We start from the raw sequence: 20,957 nt of genomic DNA, 5'->3' as shown, positions 1-20,957 counted from the left end.
TTGATCTGTTTTCTGTCCTGGGTTTGTTATTCAGATAGCTATGGTTATTTTTCTGGATCTTGAAAAGGAAGCGCACCATTTCATTGCACACTCAGAAACCACATCCCACATGTGAGGCTGGCTTCTACACATATTTATTGAACCACACTAGTTACCATCACGTTACCACCAGGTGCAACATCTAGATTATTCAAGTCAAATGCACACACACACACACACACACATATATAAACATATATATCATATCATATCATTTTATTCATTTTTATCTGCCTTTCTCCCAATAGTGGGACTCGAATAACAACATATTTAAAACAATATAAGTTAAGGCCAAAACAAAAGCCATAAAAGTATGAATATAACTGAACAGTTAATCCATGGAGTTAAACAATTGTTTAATTCATATATATATATATATATATATATATATATATATATATATATATATATTCCCCAAAACCAAACCCTGATTTTGCCATTTTATACAAGGGGCACCATTTTAGTATGCCATTGTGTTTAATGGGGATTGAACATCCACACATTTTGGCATCCAAAGGGGAGGAGGTCCTGGAAGAACCAATGCCCAGGGCAGTGGTTCTCAACCTAAGGGTTTTTCTTTGCCACAAGAGGCAGCCGTTGAAGTGTTGCCAAATTTCAGCAAGATGCTAAAAACAAGGTAGGAGCTCCAATGTTAATAATTCTGCCCTGGAATGGGAATAGTTGGTCGACCTCAAGTGGTGGTGGTGTTTGTTGTTGTTGTTGTGTGCCTTCAAGCTGTCTCCCACTCATCACAACCCTAAGGCACAGAACCTAACATGGGGTTTTCATGGCAAGTTTATTCAAAGGATGTTTGCCATTGCCATCCTCTGAGGCTGAGAGAGTGTGACATGCCCAAGGTCACCCAGTGGGTTTCCATGGCCAAGCAGGGAGTCGAAGCCTGACACATGACCACACTAGACTCTTATAATACTTCTGTTCCATTTTTTTTAAAAAAAAATTATTAACAAAGACAAGCCAACATGAATAGGCACTTCAAACCCACAAAACAATACAACCAAATACAAAACAATTAATACACACACACACACACACAACTCACTCCCTGCTTCTCTCTATCTGCTTTCTAAATGTATGTATAATTTCTCCTCTCTAATCTTCATGTGTGTTTCCCTTTTTCACTTCTAATTATAATAACAACAGCTATTGACTAGGTTCTGGGGAGTCCAAGTGACAGTCGGAAAGTGACAGTTGGAGAGTCAGCTGAGGGTCAGTTAAATTGAGAGTTAGAGAGTGAGTCTTGGGGAAGTTAGTGATTTTTGAAGTAGGAATATATCAGAGTAAAATGTTTATGGTTTTTAAAATTATTTTTATGACTGCTTGTATAAAATGAATATTTTATGATTACAAATATTGTACCTGCAAGATTATTATTTCAGATTCCATGAACTGATTCTTGGTTAGTTTCATAGTACTTACCATTTTTATCCACTTTGAATAATACACCTTTTACTCTCTTTCAAGACATTTTTAAAACAGCAAATGCTTTTAAGACCTTTTGCAATAAAGATTGGCCTCTGTTTGTGACCAAACATTAATTGGATTAGTGTGTAAGAAGTAGATCCGAGATCAGTAAGTTTAAGCTAATTCACAAAGGTGCCTTTATTAATGAATGAGTTGAGCGTTGATCAAATCTCACAAGAGAGGTTAGGGAATACAGGCCATTTGTGATATTGCTTTCCTATTCTATGCACATCTTTTGATCATAAATCATCCATGATGGGAATCAATGAACTTTGTTTTCTGATTGCTTTTCTGACTGTTCCCAGGAACTGCTTATTTTTTCTCAAGAGGGAATTTAAAAATTTAAACACTCATGTTCACACAACTTGTTTATATATTATGTGCTGGACCATTCATTTGCTAGAATGATTTCAGTGCCAAATTTGGCTTGGTAGTTCTCTTTTCACATCCCAGAAAACAAGTGCTTTTCTGCCTCTTTAGCAACCTTGGTTTTTGAATGATCCAGTCAAACAAGAAAGATCTGTAATAAGAACAGCAAAGCCTTCCTTGGCAATGGTGCCTGTTTCTATGGTGACACTGGAGATTGGAATTAATAAATAGCTTAAAATGCTTTTTCCAGGGCAGAAGAACCTGCTTTGTGTTGACTTTATTAACATGACAAAAATCTAAGTGGAGATGGGAGACTTCTTTATTTTTTATAGTTCAACAATTGTAACCTTTCTTCCTTATTTATTCCCCTGCTTCCAACTGCATTTTGAAGAAATAAATAGAACCCTTCAGACCCAGTCAATCAATCAGAAATAAACACCTTAAAGAAAATAAAATTCAGTTCAGTGCTGTCTTGGTAATTACCAAAACCTCATACAGCCACTGAAAGTACTGTTACCAGAATAGATACTGAAGAACTGAATGAACGAAGCAGCCTAAATAGTTGCTGGACTATATACGTTTCATGGACCAAAATACTACCCAGAGATGTCATGACACATACTGAGCAAATACTGAGCGGCTGATAAGAGTCTTTAAAGAAATCCCATAATTCATGGAGCTTGCAGTAGAATGCTGTGCCCAGTATAATATTTAAGAAGTAATTTGTGTCTAATAATTTATATAATCACTAAACCTCTCTGTTTGGTGTATGCTGAATCTGAATCACCAGCCTCAATGATATAATCTCTCTCATCTCTCCAAATTGGTTCACTTCCCCCTCTCTGAAATACAGATGACATAGCTCAACCACACCGCTGTGGATCAGTCCTTTCAACAAGAAAGGAAAGATGTGCTTTACCAGCCAAGCAGTGGGTCATTTGTTAAGAAAAGGAGATAAATATCAGCATAGCTATACCCTCGCCATATAAAGTCTGTGTCCCCCAAAGTAAAGCAGTCCTGCCCTCCCACTTGATGGACTGGACAGATCTCCAGTAATGATGAGGGTGTTTAAGTCTGTGCACATCTGATGCATACTTTTCAGAATTATGTTTATCGATAAAAACCAGACACCACTGTTTCACCAATGACACATGTTTCATCCATTCCTGTGCAAATTCTTTATTGAAACAGAGATCACACTATACAATAGAGGTTCGCAACAGGTGCCCTCCCCACCTCCCAAGCTCAATCCTTCTTCAAGTCCCAACTCTGACAACTGTTTGGAGAGATTAAAATGGATGCAGAGAGAGAGATGGGACATGCAAAAGAAAATTCCTTCTCTCTTCCTTTTCTTGACTTTTGGATTTGGATACTGATTCCAAGGGGGGGGGGGGGGCGCACAGGAAATTTTATACTTCCCTTTGGCAGGTTCAATGTAGGGTATTTCAACACTGCTTTCATATCAGTTGCCCATGGAATAGTTTTCTCATTGACTTTCACTTTCAAAGCACTTTCTGTTTTTGTTAGAATGCTTTCTGTTCACTCTTGTAACTGAGTGCGCCTTTAGTCTGTATCTGTAAATTACTGATTTCCCCTCCCCTACAGCCAAGCCAATTTGCTCATTATTTTATTTTATATGAATGGAATAGGCATGGGTAAAATGGCTTTAAATAACTTTTATCCGTATTACCAATATCCTCGGGAAAGGTTGGGATTATAATTGCATCTTAGAATGCAACATTTACTGGGAATCAAATCAAAGAAAAAATGGAGGGACCAGACACTGTGATGCACCAGTGTTAGGTAGATTTCCTATAAAAACAGGGTCAATTAGTTATGTCAATTCCAGACCAGAAATCTAGTGGGACAAGAAATACCCTTGTGCATCTCTCCTCCTCCTCTTTCCATTCTGGCCTCTCTGAACTGGAAAATGGCTTGGAAGATGGAAAAAAGGGGAAAGAGAGGAAGGGAGGAGGGTGGAGAGGAACTATTTAAGAGTGGAGCATATGAATGACAGGAGAAGGTTCACTCCACATGTACACTTGCATACTCCTTTCCCTCCAACCCTCTACAATACACATAGTGCATTCTTGGGTTAAGAGGGCATGGCTAAATTTCCCAATAGGCCACTTATAAGGGTGCAACTAAGACCCCTCAGTTGCATACATGTTTGCAAACCAAGGGTGTACAAAAGCTGAATTGTCACTTTTCTTTGTTTCAGCCACTTTAGAATAATCTGTAGTTTATGGCTATGACCTACATAATATTCACATGTGCAGCTCTTAAAAGCAAGACACATAAATGACACTTTTGTGCAGCACAATATTCATGTCTGTTACATTAGTCTTCAAAATGATGACATTGGCTTTAGTGCAAACAGATTTTTTTACAGAAATTCTACATTCTAAGAACCTATGTTAGCAGCTCATAAATATTCTTTTGCCTGGAAAACAGACTAGCAATAATTGGCAACTCTCTAAGTTTGGGCCTTAATAGTTAACACTTTTCACATTCATTACATGTGCTTGAGATGTCTCTATGCTGCCATAAATTATGAAATCCCAATGGCACACTGAAGTACAAACAATATTAATAACTAGCTAGAATGACAAAGCCATGAAACTTTCCTGCTATATTGGATCCACAGATAACAGTTCCAAAATACAGGCAGATATAGACATCTAAAACTGTAGCCACTGTAAAATATGCAAAAGATGTACTTACACCAAGAGGGCAAACATCTGTGAGATGACACACTGCAAGAAAAAGCAAGCTACAATATCACACTGCAAAACAGCCTTCCCTACCTCAGTCCTCTAAATGTTGCTCAATTGCAGCTCCCAGCATCCCTCAATACTGGTTATGCTGGCTAGGACATCTGGGAGTTGCAGTCCAATAACATCTGGAGGCTTGCATTGTTCACACCCTTGCCCTAGCTGGTGCCCTCCAAATATATCTGATTATAGGTCCTGCTAGATGTGAACAAGGGAAGTTGTAGTCAAACACATCTGGAGGAAGGCATTGGCTGAGTGATGTAAGTGGGAAGCACTTCAAGAAATTGATCTGTGTTTTGAGATGAGCTAACTAAGGGACATTCATGGCAACATCCAGCATACGTTGTTAATCCTCTTGCACCTGAGATTTCACAGGTGAAAGCAAGCACTATGAACAGGTATAGTCCTTCCTCAGCTCTTAATGTCACAGTCTGAGAGCCAATGTAGCACATGTATATGAGGGAGAAAGCAATGTTCGCACACTTGGGAGCTTTTCCTGTGGTGAAATACAGCCAAAGAAACAGCCTGCTCTTCATCTTGAATCGTTGCTACTTTGAATATTTTGGACACTTTGGCTTTGTTACAATCATGTTTTTTCCCCTGTACTCCTACCTACTGCCAGGTGAAGATATCATTTCATGCATCTGATGAAGTGTTTGCTAGTCCACCAAAGCTTACATGTGCCCAGCAAAGCTTATACATGTTAATCTTTAAGGTGATTTTAAGACTCTTTTTTGTTTGTCTCTGCCATACAGTTTATATGTTTCATAAAACTGTTCATACAGATCCATCTGCATATTCATCCCCCGCCCCTCATTCATAGATGTGACCTGGCTTTTGACAGTGCATATAAAATACTGAATACAATAATACTTTTAAAACGTAAAAGTAAATAACAGGTAGTAAAGAGCATTCATGCTCTTTCCAAACATACATTTTGCAATTAAATTACACTCTGTTTAAGTAACTGTTATAGAAACAGTAAAATTTGATTTTCTCCCAAAATGCTTTTGTTAAAAAAAATAACCTGACATTGAAGTGATATAGGGGCTATGAAATGTCACAGAATAACTGGGAGGATACAGATCTGCAGCTCAGTCCCCCTGACTTTGATGTAACCAAGTGAAGACCTGCAGGCTTAACCTTGCCAAACTCACATTTAAAAGAAGCTAGGTGAAAGGAACAAAGACCCTTCTTGTCTTTTTGATACCAGGCCTTCAAAATGAGCAGATTAGGCCAGGATCCATGCGGTATTTCTGGTAAGCCCAAAGGATCAGCATGGATACAGTGGCACTCCTCCCCATTAAAAGAATACTACCATCCTACATCATAATCTTATTTGGCAAAGTATCACTTGTCAGGCAGAAGGATAAGGGGCAACTTGTTATTCAAGAAACAGGCCTGTTACAGACTGCCAAAATAAAGCTGCTTTGGGTCTCTTTGGAGATATGCTATTTAAATGACACATGGGTCCTAAGAGTCTGGAGGTCGTACCAAAGCCACACTCCATTCCTAAGCACCGGAGTGCAGCTTTTGGTGCAGCTTCCGGATTCTTAGGACGCATGCATCATTTAAATAGCATACCTCCAAAGAGACCCGAAGCAGCTTTATTTTGGCAGTCTGTAACAGGCCAGAGGAAACACCCTTGTTGTGCAGATGGGTGTGTTTCTTGAGAACTGGTTGTAGTGTATATTTTATTAAATTAAACAAGAATTTTGCAAAAGGAAACAAAAAAGCAATGAGTTATCAGATTGCCTCTGTAATATATTTCTAAATGATGTATCTGGGCCTCTGAGGCTGCCGTATTTCATAATTGATTAGGAAACTTTGTTTGGGACAACAGTTTTGATGTGCCAGATAATTATAATTAGTACTGTTGGAAACATGGAGCATATGCAAAACAACTGCACTGGAGAGCATTGTTATAGATTCCAAAAACACAACCTGGCTTGCTCTTTATCAAGACTTCTCATTAATAATTACAGTAGATAATATCCTACAAAAAAAACCAAAAAAAAAAAAAAAAAAAAACCACACCAGATTGGATTATTAGAACTGATGCCAAGTGTTTTTAAGTATGGAATCTCTAAATAAACCCAACTGTTTCACAGAATTAGCATTTTTATTTAAAATCTAAATTAGCTTTCTATCAAGCCAATATAAAAGCAAAATTTATCAGGTTTCCTCAAATTCCTGTGTACTGGGAGCAAGAAAATGGACACCTAAGTGTGGAAAATGACATGTGCTTTGTGACACCTTCAGGAATTGTAGCCCATTGAATTGGTGGTAATGTGGTATATCAACACTTAATGTAAGTTAAGCTGGTTGAACAGGTGTACAATAGTTGAACCTTACATCTGCATTGAACTTATTTTTCAAACTTTTTTTATTTGATTTCTTGTTTCATTTTTTAGTAGTTAACTGTAGTTATATTTTTCTCATGAATCTGATGTGTGTGTGTAAAAGGATTTTTTTAAGGATTAGGTAGGAAAAGTTGTGTATGTAAGCCCTCTGCTTCTTACAACCTCCTCTTGTTCTAACTGCCCTCCTTTCTCTCTGTGTACAAGACCTAGCAGAATGGTGTTATGGTTCGAGTGTTGGACTAGGAACTCCAGGTGACCTGGGTTTGAATCCCCAATCAGTCATGGAAACCCACTCAGTGACTTAAGTCTCTCAGCCTTAGAGGAAGGCAATCACAAACCTCCCCTGAATAAATCTTGCCAAGAAAATGCTGTGATGTGGCTTCTGTAAATTGGAGGTAACTTGAAGGCAAATTAACAGCAATAACTGATTTCCTGTGAGTCATTCTACATGAGCTGCAGTTTTAAACATGCTTGGACTCTGATGGGGATTTGGACATTTGGTGCATTTGAGTTCATAAAATACAGCAAGGCTGGCAGGTACATGATAAGAGTTTTTTATACAATTATTCTTGACATAGGACAGAGATGGTTCACTGCAAGGGACTGGAAAACTGCATTGCCCCCTTTTCCTAGACTGGTCCCAGGTCATGCTCCCCTCCACTGCACCACCCATTCACACAATTATGTTTTTGAATTTAAAAAAATATTGTTTTTATTCAAAACTCCTTTCCAGTGGTGCAAGAGGGGATCAATTTTAGCTACATTTTAGAGCTGTGTTCAGCCCAGCAGAAGTCTTTATTTACCAAGGAAGTGAACCAGATGTCCACATCCTAAGTGTTACGGAGGAGTGTTCTGACTGAATAAAACAAAATGGGGGTTGGGAGCCCCACTAAAACATCCCATTAGGCTGCACTTAGAAGGGTTCTTTCTCTTTCTTGCTCCTCTTCCACAAACAATATTAGAAGGCAGGGTCATCCAATTAAACTGAAGGATGGGAGATTCAGCAAAGACAAAGGCAAATGCTTCTACACACCACATATAATGTAGCTGTAGAATTCAGTGCCACGAGGTAATATGCTCTACCGACAATGCTTGCTCTAAACAGAGATTTATAGAGGATAGGGCTATCAGTGTAGACCTCCAGGATGAGAGGCAGAGCCACCTGGAGCTATGCTGTTTACTTAATGTTATCTGTGGTGATGAGAACCTTTAGTTCTGAAGTTAAACTGTGGGAAAGTTACTTTTTGGACACAGCTCCCAGAATCTCCCAGTTAGCACTGTTAGTGGACATGCTGGATGGAGGAATCTGGTGGCTGTGTTGTTTTTTTTAAAGTTTTCTTAAAACCTAACCCATTAAGGTACAAAAGAGGAGGATCAATATTATTTTCTGGTATCGGTTTATGCAGAGTAGTTATTTCACCTTCACCTAATCTCAAAACTCATCCTATGTCAGACTGCCCTATAAATGCCAGTGCAAAATCATATCCATTGCCTTCCAAGTTTCTCTTCCATAAAACACACCTAGGAGAATAATTTATTCCTTCTTCCCAACTGTAGACTGTTAACTGCTGGTCACATAGTAACAAGCAACACCGGCAGCTGAATTCCTATCTCATTCAATTATCTGTGTGCATGAGTGAGGAGGCAGATCCTTGTCTACAGCATGATATAGTGGTTTCAGCACTGGACTAGGATTCTGGGAGACCAGGGTTCAAATCCCTGTTTGACCATAGAAACCTACTGGGTTACTTTGGCCAAGTCATCTTCTCCCAGCCTCAGGAGAAGGCAATGGCAAACCCCCTCTGAACAAATTTTGACAAGAATACTCCATGACAGTTTTGCTAATAATAACAGAAGATAGAAACTTTGCAAGTTCATGTTGGTTGTCAAAGGAGAAGCTTCATTTGTACACAAGGAACGCCTATCTTGCTTCATATGCTGCCATCAGAGCTGGCAGAGATACAGGTAGATGTGCTCCAGAGTGCAACTCCTCTTTATGTGCTGCTTTCTGGCTCGAGAGAAGTTGCCCTTTTAAATGGGCTGTGCAAATCCTCTCTGGGAAAGGAACATGGGAGAGGTTTTGTTCTTCCAAGGAGAAAAACTACTACAACAAAGACCGCTGGGCATTTTCCCATCTGAGTGCTGTGAATGCAAACCGTCTGGCTGCAGTTTGAAATAGAGGTATTTGGGCTCACTTTAGCCCTCAACTACCTGTCAGCATAGCTATCTTACAAAGGCCTTACCTTGAGCTATGGGTATGTTCTCTCTGGAGGAACATTTCATAATCATGAGAGGAGAGTTACAACACCCACCCACAAGGGAATAGGTAATCGAGCAAAATAGGAAAACAGCATCTTTTTTCATTTTATGTAAAAGGCAGTCTTTCAACCAAAGGACTGAACAATGGTTCCATTGACATCAGCAGCCCTGCTCTGAATTCAAGTGCCTTTGGAACCAAAGCTTAGAAGTGCTGTTCTAAGCACTACCCATGACTTTTAGTTGCCCACTGCAAAAAGGAAAGGCCTAAACGATTTTTTGAGGTAAACATTATAGGATGTAAAATGGAAATTCCTCTGAACTAAGAAAAGCAATTAAATATCTGTGTAATATCAATTATTCTGTCAAACCTGCTGGCTAAATTTTAAGTTTTATAAATAAGGAAGTGCCAAGAAATCCACATACATGCTTTTGCTGTGACAATCTTCAGGTAAGGCTTATTGGCAAGAACAAAAACAAAACAAAAACCCAAAAGTTTTGGAAAAGTGCTCCACCTAATTTTCTTGCTATGCATAGATTAGCAGAGAACCTCTCATAAATGGCTTTCATAAACAGCAGACATGTCTTTGTTGTTTCCTAAAGTTGTCTTAGCAGGGCTGAGTTTAGCAGGAGGCTCCATAACTGGGTCAGAAGGTTCCAAGACTGGCTCACAGGGCTGTGCTGTTGACACCTGGACAACCTCTTCTTCTTCCTTCTCTTCTTTAATTTCTAACTGTATACTGTCTTGTGACTGGTCATCAACACAGTCCCTTTTAGTTAACTGGTGAACAGATACCTTTATCGCAATCTTGAGTGGAGGTTCATGCAGAGAAGAAGCATCTGACTCAGCAGTGAGGGATCCTCTGTGTTTTAGAGGATTGCGGATCATGTACATCAATTCTGGGTTGGGGGTCTCTGTGTCCTGTCCTTCTGCCGATTGCCTGACAAAGTGCTGGCCCTGCTCCTCTAATCCCACCACCTCCATGATTTCTTCCATGATAGTCCTGCAGTTCATGATGAGAGGTGGCAATGGAACACTCCTGGCAAGTTCTTCAATGTAGCGGGCAAATTCCATGGTCTTGAACTGGGTTACTTTGGCAAGCTCAAGAGTTTTTGCTGATGTGATGATTGGGATGCGTTTAGCAATCTCAAAAGCTTTTTGCAGTTTTTCTGCCCCTTCTGTCCGAAAGAATTCATTGATCGCTTTCTCAGTCTTTTTTAAATGGCTGCTCATCATGCAGAGCCTAGTAATGTTTAAGATCAAAACAATGGTAAATGCTACAAGGCATACAATCATATAGTAGATCCCCATATCTCCAGAGGTAAAGACAACCCTTAGAGTCACCGTATTGTTCACTTGACCATATATATTAGAAGCCACACATGTGTATTTTCCTCGATCTTCAAATGACACACTAGTAATATTGAGTTGCCCATTGTCGAGAATCCATTTTCCTACAGGAAAGAAGACAGAAGGTATCAATACAATATATTTGTTGGTTCATGTTAACTGCATTGGCTTTCAGAAAACCACACCCTTAGGTCTAAAGCTCTTTTTATTCCTAGGGGAAAATATCTCTCAGGTCATTCTGGCTGATTAAATGATACAACCTGCTGTTAATTTTAAACACATCTGACTGAATGTGAATTCCACAATTATTCCACAAGTATTGTTTTTGTGCAAATAAATAGAATTTAAGTAGCCTATAAACAAGCTCAAAATCAATCTGATTTTCTGAATTACAGACATGTTGGGAAACAGTGTAGCTGCAGTTTAGCAAACAGATCTGTGTCCAATGACAGCAACAGGCTTATGTGCATCTAACTCTGATTTTAATATGCAAAAGATTTTAGTCTTCTTATCATAAGGATGAGGTCAAAAGCAGAGATTAGAGGAGGAGAGCTTTTAAAATCATTTATCCCAGTTACCAAATCACAGGAAGCTGCTATATACTAGATCATACAAACTGTCGCTAGGGTTTCATATAGTAGTCTTTCTCAGCCCTGTCTTCAGGGATTGAACTTGCAGAGTTGGAAAGTTACTTTTTAAAAATAATTTATGTCCTTACCAGTATTTGAGAAGTGATTTATTGTTATTTGTTAAATGCGATTTATTATTATTTGTTAAAAACTATAACTTGTTGCATTATTTATTGAGTTGTCCATTAATTCTCCATTTCTTAAAAGAAACCTCGTGATTAATAAGAGAATGGTAGTAAAGCCTGAAAAATTCCCATCAAAGCATCACTAAAAATGCCTTAAAATTTGCTTTACAAGTAATGTTTAAAAGTTTGTAAGATCATTAAAATTACTTTGTTCTAGCTTGGCCATGTTACTTCTGAAATGCAGCTTCATTGTCGTTGCTCTAACAAATGAAATTATTTCCAAGTAATTACACTATTTGCAATTTGTTACTTCTGTGCTGTGTGAACACAGACCTTCTGTATGAAAGCATGCCCTGTCAGCCAGGCCTTCCCAAATCCCCTACTACCAGAAATTCTACCAAAGAAGAGGTAGATGTGGAAAAAATATTGATGAGCAAATGTAGCAGTCTTTTTCACACTACACCCTAGTTTGTAGTTGCTCACAGTGGCAAAGGGATTACTACTTTTTCATGCCCTTTGCTCACCTTGCCTGGCAATCCACAGGGCCTCCAGCCCATCACAAGAAGAGGTGCTGTTCTCTTGTATTGTCACTGCAAATTACAGGTCTTTTGAATACAAGCACTCTGAGGAATCCATTGGTATTATTCAAATCTTAGCAGAATCACTCAGAGTACAAAAGCCTGTGCTGTATGCCTCCCACACTGCTTCTGAAATTCCGTTTTCAGCAGTTCAGCTTGTTCCTTCCTTTATAATGACAGTAAGACATTTTCTGTCTGAGGGCACAGTTAGTTGCATAGAAAGCAATTACACAAAAGAACATGCTCCTTGCCTAGCCAGCTGCTTCTAGGAAACGTACAAGCTAGACAGGAAAACAATAGTTTTGTCTGACTGTGGCTTGCCAAAAGCAGCTGTTCAATGACATACTGGAAGGTGTCTATAATGTGGCAGGGTGGCATTGAAAGACTCATCCTCCGTATCTAATTCCCTTTAATGCCTGTTTAAGCTGTTGGCCAGCATTATATCTTGTGCTACAGAGTTCCACAGGTATGCAGAGGAATCACTATAGGGGTGCGGACCACACTGGGTGACACTCCAGAGGGGGATGGCACCCAGTGGTGTGGGACACCTGGAGGGATTGGCTAGCTACTAGGTGAGCAAGAAAGGCCATTGCCTCCCTTTCCCACTCAACCAGCAGCCACACTGGACCCTAAAATGGACCTTCCATAGGCCACAGTGCTGTCCCCTTCTGAAGTACTTTCTAGGGTCCAATGTTGCTGCTATCCAAGCAGCTGTGCAAGACTCTGAAGGCCTTTCCAGGGGGGTGGGGGGAAATGGTTTGGGTGCCTGCAGCCCTCCCCCCCGCACACACCTGGTAACACCAATCTCAGCGACACCACTTTGTAAATAAGAGTTTCTTTTTGCTTGACCAGAATCCCCTGTCAATTAGTTTCTTTGGATGACATTGAGCTATATTACGAGTGAGAGTATCTTCCACTTTCTAACCTCTATTTTCCCACTTTTTCCAATTAAATTAAAATTGGAACATCAGCTGCAGAGACTCCAGCTTGAGATTTTATTTGAAAGCAATTTTGACTGGCATCAAGGGGTATGATGAGGCACTCTGTTATCGAGGAAGTGAGAGAAATTATTTGCTACCACAACCACATATTTTCTTATGCTCGGAGGAAAACCCCCACTGCCACTTTCAGAATCAAACTATATGACAAAGAGAATGTGTATTACCAATGATTAACTTGCCTCCCTCATCCTCATGGGATTTTCTCAGAGGCCTCAGAAGTCATACCTGTCAATTAGGGCAAGCAAGATATCTTTGAACACGATGAGACAAATCTGTTTTTAAGTTCAGGCATGGGCACTGTGGAGCCTTAACTGTAACCCCTGAAACCCCTCAGACCCCCGTTTAAAATTTCTAGGCATTTTTCTTGCCTGAAAACCAGTCAAAAGCCACCAGAACTGACTGAAAATGCAGCAGTTTGCTTCTCCTAGTCCCCACTGCCGAGCACTCCAAACCTACCAAAGTAATGCAGCATCAAAGAAAATAAAATTGCATCTTGGCGTGTTTTAATTGGTTATTTTATGTAGTATGGGTTATGTAATTGTATTGTTTGGCTTTTATCGGCTGTAATCCCGCTGTTTCCTGCCTCTCCCGCATCAGGGAGAGGCAGGAAATATAAATAAAATTTTATTGTTATTATTATTATAAAATGGCCAGAATGGTGACAGGAAATGCTGCTGTTTTATTTTGGTGTGGACCACCTATGTGGAACGCCCCCCTGCCCACTCTAGTTGCCCACCCCAGTCTAGTTTGACCCTTAATGTCTTCTGTAATGTCCACAGAAGTTAAGGGAGGGTATCTTTCTTCTTGACTGAGATGTCCCCCAAAATGATGAGGGACAGTTGCACCATATAACCTGATGAATAAATTTCTTAAGGCTTGTGATCAGGAATAATGTAATACAATAATTGCTATGAGGCAACTCTTCCATAATTACATACAGTATTATGAATGAAAAACAAGAGAGAATAATACCTCTGTTCCCATCGCCTTTCACTAAATGGCCATTAGAGTTGTACCACTTGTATTCGGGTCCTGGCTGACCTTGAATGTTGCAATCGATCAAGGCACTGTAGCCTTCTTTAACTATAATGTGATCGATTCTGGAGATGACTATAGGCATAGATCCTATATCAGTGCGGTTTAAAGTGTTATTAGTGACATCTTCATCAGTTGTCAAAGCTGCTATTAAGACAAAAAGGTGAATAGTAGTCCAGTAGTATAAAAGAAGGTGACTGTTGAACATGTTCATCTGCTTTCAGTTGAATGGAGTTGATGGTGGATCAGGAGCTATATAATGTACTGTTCCCAAAAAGCTGCTTGAAATATTAACCTTGATCCATGAATTTTCAGAAATCACGATAATAAAATCCTGCAAAATAAAACAATTTAATTTAGTAAATGAAGGTTGGGGACAGAGAAGAAGAGCACTATGTTAGGCTGCATCTACACTGTAATGCAATTTGACACTACTTTAATGGCCATGACTCGATGCTGTGGAATTCTAGGATTTGCAGCTTTGTGTGATAGTTAGTGTTCTCTGTCAGAGAGTTCTGCTGCCACAGTAAACTACAAAAGCCACAATAGTTAAAAGGGATTTCAAACTACATTAATTCTGCAGTGTGGCAGGAGTTTGAGTAATGTTCACTTAAAGCAATATGTCTCAGGACTCTCAATGAGTATTTTAACTCAATGCTAATAATATCACAATACCTGAAAACTTATGTGCATATTTTTTTCCATCTGTGGAGCTGTCCAGTTTCATTTAATGATAGAAAATCTGGTTTTGTTCCAACTAGTCTATTCATTTTTATTTAATAAATAAATGCAGTAAATGAGATAGTCCTTATCACCCATTATCTAGTGCAAAAGAATGGAACATTTTGTTGCAGAACCTACACACAGCCAGAATGTCAGTGATTCTTTCATTACTTAACATTTGTCCCTACAAATAAACAGGCTTTTTCTTTGCCACCAGCATACTGTTGTGCCACAAAAATGCCACAACATTTTTTATGAACTATGATGCAGTAAAAAAAGAAAAAGAAAAGCACCTGCTTTGTGTGTGAAAAGACATACTCTGGAAGACACTGAATTGTTTCCATGGCAGAGCGTCAATTGGAATTCCTTCTAATCAGGAAGCATCCTACAGTACAAGTTGTATTCTATAGTTGTTTTTGTTGCATGCCTTCAAGTCATTTCTGACATGGCAATGAAGATTTGGAAACACAATGTCTTATATAAAACTTTGGAATAAATGGCTAGAAAGAATTTCAATATTGCATCTATATTGGCTATGGAAGGTAATGGAAGAAAAGTGCAATTCAAACTAAAAGTCCTATTTGTATTCCACATACCTATATATGAGTTGGAAAACAAATCGGTTAAGTTCATAAATCTTTTATAAATTACACTCAGTGTAACTTTCAAACTATCAGACACCAGAACATGCTAACTAGCTGATGTGTTCCTTTGGGCATTTCAGAAATGCACCATAAATACAAGCTGAGTGTACCTAATCCGGAATTTCAAAATACTCCAGAACCCAAAACTTTTTTCATGGGTAGCTCAGATAGTGACATTTTTGCCTTCTAATGTTTCAGTGTACACAAACTTTGTTTCATGTACAAAGTTATTAAAAATATTGTATAAAATTATATCCAGGCTATGTGTATAAGGTGTATATGAAACATAAATTAATTTTGTGTTTAGACCTTGGTCCCAGCTCCAATATATTTCATTATGTACAAGCGTATATGGAAAGACAGGTATTCCAAAATCCCGAACACTTCTGGTTCCAAGCATTTCAGATATAAAAAGCATGCAGGATACATTATTACCTAGTCAATGTGGACTAAAATAATACTTGCCTACAACAGTTAGCTATGGTATGGTATTTCAGTTCTCAAAGGAGAATAAGCCCAGCTTCTTGACACCTTAGTAAATATATTTTGGAAATAGGTGATATATTTATGAAGAAGTCATATAGGGTCATATAGGCGCGTTACAGACCGCCATAAGGGATGTCCTCAGGACGTCCTAGGTTTAAAAAGGGGCGTCACTTCTTGACGCCCCCAAGCCTAATACGTCCTGAGGACGTACAAGATGGCAGCGCCCCATCTGCATGGGGGCCGCCATGATGATGTCACGAACGCGCTGCCTCCAAACGAGGCGGCATGGACGTGACGCCATCGCGCCGTGCGAGGGCGCTTAGTGCGCCCTTTCGTGGGTGCAGGAAGGATCTCCGAAACGGAGCTCCTTCCTAGTCTTGCGTCGCTGGTGCAGCCTTTAGATGGCTGTGCCCAGTGACACAGAGGAGAAAGGGGCCAAGCGGCCCCTTTCTCCTCCTCCCCGCCGCGAGGTGTCCTTGGGGCTTGAAGCCCCAAGGACACGCCTTTCCAGGTCTCGGGGAAGTGGCCGCTGCAGGGTGTCCTTGGGGCTTGAAGCCCCAAGGACACCCCTTTCCAGGCCTCGGGGAAGTGGCCTTTTGCCGCTTCCCCGCGGCCTGGAAAGCGGCGGATCGGGGCCTCAGTGGCTGCCGCTCTGGCCACTGAGGCCTCGATCCGGCAGGGAAAGGGGCAGGTGCAGGCTGCCGCTTTTCGGCGGTCTGTAACACGCCACAGTCTCTTAAACAGTCTCTTAAACCTGTGCCTAGCACATTGCTTTGAAAATCCATGATAATCATTGGTGTGAGGAGTCCCTCCACTAATGCAGACTGCAAATATTTCACACCAACATTTTGTTCAACTGTTGGAGCCATCACCTTCTGTTAATGAACTTAGCTAGGTTTATTCTTGGATTGCAGGCATGTGGTCCACTGCTATGGTTATACCTGAAGCCTTGCCAGCTTGGTAGAACCTGCCAGAGCATGTATTGCTCTCTGTTATAGTGAATTCCCACATTTTTAAGCTCTCTGCTAAAGTTCTGGTCATACAGGTATACATAAAAAAGAAGTATTAGCCCAAGACTTCATGGAATTTTCATATGTTGATGCATAATGCTTCTAGACATATTAGTGCCTCTAGCTCTACAGCAGTATGCAGCAGTATGAGCAGAGGTTTGCTCATCAAACGTGAAAGACAAAAACCTGATGGAAGCAAAATTTGATCACTCTGTTCCAATCAGTCCTCAACCAGGAGTTAGAAAAAGTTACTTTTTTGAACTACTGCTCCCAGGATCCTGAGTCAGCATGATAAGGATGGCTTTGAATTCCTGAGTGGAAGTCTAAAAAGTATTTTGTCCAACCTCTGTGCACCCCAACTCAGTACAGCAACAGATGACCATCCCTCTGTGCTCTCTAGTCCCTCCTCATTAATGTAACAGTTACACTATAATCTTTATAAAAATAAAGCAGTTTAAAAAGGATGTTTCCCACTAAAAAAACAAAAACAAAATAACAACCCCAAAATAAACACTACAAACATACATACACGTGGTTTCTGGATGTCTTCTGTGTGTACGTCTGTGTGTATGAATGGATTTGTATATATGTTTCCTAAATATGTCTTTACTTTGGAACAAATGAAAACATTTGAATTTACTGATGCAATACATAAAGTTCAAGAGTTCATGAGCAATTTTCAGGCTCATGCATGTGATCAGTTCTCTTCAGAAGATCAGACAGCAAGGGACTGGAAAGTGAGATCGATAACACTCACTGCTGGGTATGAATTCTCTGGCTTTTGTCAGCTTGTGTCGGCAGTCACTCCTGCCCTTGGAACATTTTATACCTAAACAACCATTCTGATCTTTATTAGATGTAGGAGAACAGTAACATTCAGGGAATGCACACAATGAAAGCACTACATTACTTTTAAATTCACCATGTCCAAAATGAATGTTTTATCTTAAACAAACTCTCTTTCATCATCCTTGCTCCCCCTTAAACACACACTGCAGCAAGCAGAAACCAGTCCTATGCATGTCTGTTCAGAAGAAAATCCATCTGTATTCAGTGGGATTTAAGAAGGTAGTCTTAAGTCATCAATATGGTTGAGGGCTATCTGAGTCCTAAAACACACTGTAGAAATAATCCTGTTTGATACCATTTTAACTGCCCTGGCTCAATACTAGGGAATTCTGGGAATTGTAATTTTCTGAGATAATTAGCTTTCTCTGTTAGGGAGCTCTGGTACCACAACAAACTACAATTCTCAGGATTCCTTAGCCCTGAACCAGAGCAGGTAAAAGGGTGTCAAACTAGAATATTTTTGCAGTAAGGACTGGACCTGAGTGGGCACTAGGCCAACTGAAGGTGTGCCAGGTCCAAACGCCTCTCAGCCTGGAGTTGTTGGAAATTACTGAGGACTACTTTCTACCCAGCCTAACTTTGGACAGCATAGCAGCTGTGTCTCTAGGTAGGGGAGGCTTGGATGTGGCATAACTTGGTTCTTCCCTCATTTTACACCTTCTCCACCATTTTTTTGGGATCTTCTACTGACCGAATAAAGACAGATGAGTTATTCTGGCAAATCCCTTTGAAATCTGATCTCTGAGTTGGCAGAAAGGGGTTATGCCATGGGAGTTCAGCCGGCATACATAATTTCTGCCTCTTTCTAACTCTGTACAATCAGCATGTCTTTGAGCAAGGAGTGCACAGTTACTCTAAGTATGAAGCATACAGAGTAGGCATGGGAAGAATCTGGCCTATGATCCATATGCACCTGTACTTGGTTTTTGCAGCACACTGATTGCCTCCAAGCATTCCCCCCCCCCCCTCCAAAACTGGGAGAATTGTGTTTCCAGATTTTTAGATCTTTCTTGTTAGCAAAAGGTCTGGAAGCAGCTATTTAAAACACACACACACACACAACTCTCTGATCACTTCCTGTTTCACTTAGGAGGAGTGGTGCAGCCCTCAGAGCATTGGTTACCAAACTTTTGTTTCTCCAGGAGTTTTGGACTTCCAACTCCTAGCAGCCCCAGCCAGCCTGACCAACTGTCAGGAATTCTGGCAACTGACATCCAGAACATCTGAAAGACCAAAGTTCGGGAATCACTGCCCTAGAGAGTGCGGGGCCAGATGTCCAGAGCATGTTGATCTTCACATTGCAATACAATCCTGTGTTTGGGTATTTTATGTGTGTGCCTGGTGGGGGAGGGGGAATGTAAAGTAAATTCCAATCTGCTTACTTATCCCACAGCATGTTCACAGTTGTAGCCTAAAGCTGCAAACCCATTGTCTACTGGTGAATATCCTTGAATTCAGCAAAACATATTTATAAGCAGGTAACTGACATGCAAAGTAGCTCCTAAAATTTCAGTCACCAGTTCTGGGTTTTTAGTCAGTGCACCTTTCTGATACAGCATTGAGTATGGAGAATGGTTGAAACAATCCACATTTGTTTCATCCTCTCACAGATGCTAGCCATTTCAGTGACATAATTGTATTTTATATAACCGGTATCTTCTCACTCATGGGTTTCAACTATGAGTGAAATTAGCTAAGCTATTTTTATTTTATGATTTGATTTATGCACTGGCCACAGATACCGATTGTATAACACATATTGGCAACATACAAAACCCAGATGATGTCACTTTAATTTTCTTTTATAGAGAGCAATTTGGAAGAGCATGCTTCTCCATATCAAATAACAGTGCAAGGCCATATCTGCCTACTCAGAAGTAAACCCAATTCAGTTAAGGTAATTTACTATACAGTTGCAGCCTAAGTGTTAGGTCAGGGGTTTACAGAGAAGGGTAAAAAAACCCCACTCATATTAAGTGTCTACTAAAATTATTTCCAAAGCACTGCAATTAAAGTCTAATCTATGAGAACCAACGTTGTTTTTTTTAGCCAAGACTATGAGTGAGTGCCTTGGATGTACTTACTGTATTTATTTAGAATATACATATCACCTCTCCATTAAGGAAAGTCTGTACAACACTTTACCAAGATAAAAATTAATTATAATATGTCAATATATTAATGAAATTAAAACATCATGGTATTAAGACACGGTATTAAAATGAACAGGTTCAAATGGAAGCAGGCAGTCTTCTAGATAACATGGTCCTAAACAGTTAGTGCTAAAGATAGTATCTGTTTTTGCCTGAATGATTTCCACATCTGGAGTCCTCAACATTCACGACACAACCATCTAGAGCAAATACTGTCTTACTGGATTCATAAACTAAGCAGGTCCAAACAGGATTTCACCAATCACCAGGAATCTTCAGTCAGAACTAGAAAAGAATCCTGGCTGAAACCCTGCAAAGATGCTGCTAGTCAGAGTTTACAATAAAGGATTGCATTGCTCAATGATATACTTAGTATAAGGCTCCTTCCTATGTTCCTAATATTTTGCATACCAGCTGAATTGGTTTTAAGGCTTTAATAAACAGGGAGGGGGTGTCAAAATTCTTTAGTGGCATACTTTTATTGTACAAATATTGTTTAATGGATTTTGTACATTGAAATTTATCTGTATGCATGACTTTTAAAGAATATTATTCCATTGTTAGGTTCTGGGCAAAAGAGAAACAACACTGTGCAGATGAGGGGACAGGCTGGCTTTTCATGATTTATTTTGATTAACATATTGTTTTTATTTTCACTTGGTTCTTTGCTCAGCTGATTGTCCTTTATGAGGATTCTGCAAGGCCTATAAATATTACAGCTCTATAAATCATTTGGATTTACTTAGCTGTTCTCTTTATTTGGTAGGGCAGACAAGCCATGCTCTACAGCTTGGTACACAAAGCTATTATTCCAAAAGCAGCTGTACTATTTTATTAGCTATTTGCTCAACTCATTACAAGAATACCCATGGTTATAATTTCAAGTACATCTACTGTATGTCTTCAGTGCTGCGTGGAACTGTGTGTATGTCTGCATGTGTGTGTAAGTGTAAACAGAGAGGGAGAGAAAGTCACTGGAGATTACCACACTGACTTTCCTCCCAGCCTCGGCGCAGGCTGAAACTTTTAAACCCTTTTTAAAAATGAGTTATCGCATGCCTCCATGCCAAGTCTGGAGGTATCCCATATC

General features: G+C 39.8%; 1 protein-coding gene across 4 annotated transcripts in view; it reads right to left on the bottom strand.

Annotated features, from left to right (window-relative positions):
- Positions 1–6,688: 6,688 nt before the first annotated feature.
- Positions 6,689–20,957, bottom strand: part of MFAP3L (microfibril associated protein 3 like) — a 30,442-nt gene continuing 16,173 nt past the window's right edge. For 2 of the 4 annotated variants that reach the window (XM_089525488.1, XM_089525491.1), the window contains exons 2-3: positions 13,940–14,336; positions 6,689–10,738 (exon numbers count right to left, since the gene is read on the bottom strand). In XM_089525488.1, the coding sequence (XP_089381614.1) occupies positions 9,837–10,738; positions 13,940–14,216 (1,179 nt within the window). In that variant the 5' untranslated portion in view covers positions 14,217–14,336 and the 3' untranslated portion in view covers positions 6,689–9,836. Of the gene's footprint in view, positions 10,739–13,939; positions 14,337–15,043; positions 15,074–18,837; positions 18,886–20,957 lie in introns of those variants that run through there. The other 2 variants (XM_089525490.1, XM_089525492.1) reach the window with 2 other exon arrangements.

This window comes from Sceloporus occidentalis, unplaced genomic scaffold, assembly GCF_023333645.1.
Source record: "Sceloporus occidentalis isolate IW3139 unplaced genomic scaffold, rSceOcc1.0.p SCAF_5, whole genome shotgun sequence".
NCBI lineage: Eukaryota > Metazoa > Chordata > Lepidosauria > Squamata > Phrynosomatidae > Sceloporus > Sceloporus occidentalis.
This window is presented reverse-complemented; position numbering and strand designations above follow the sequence as displayed.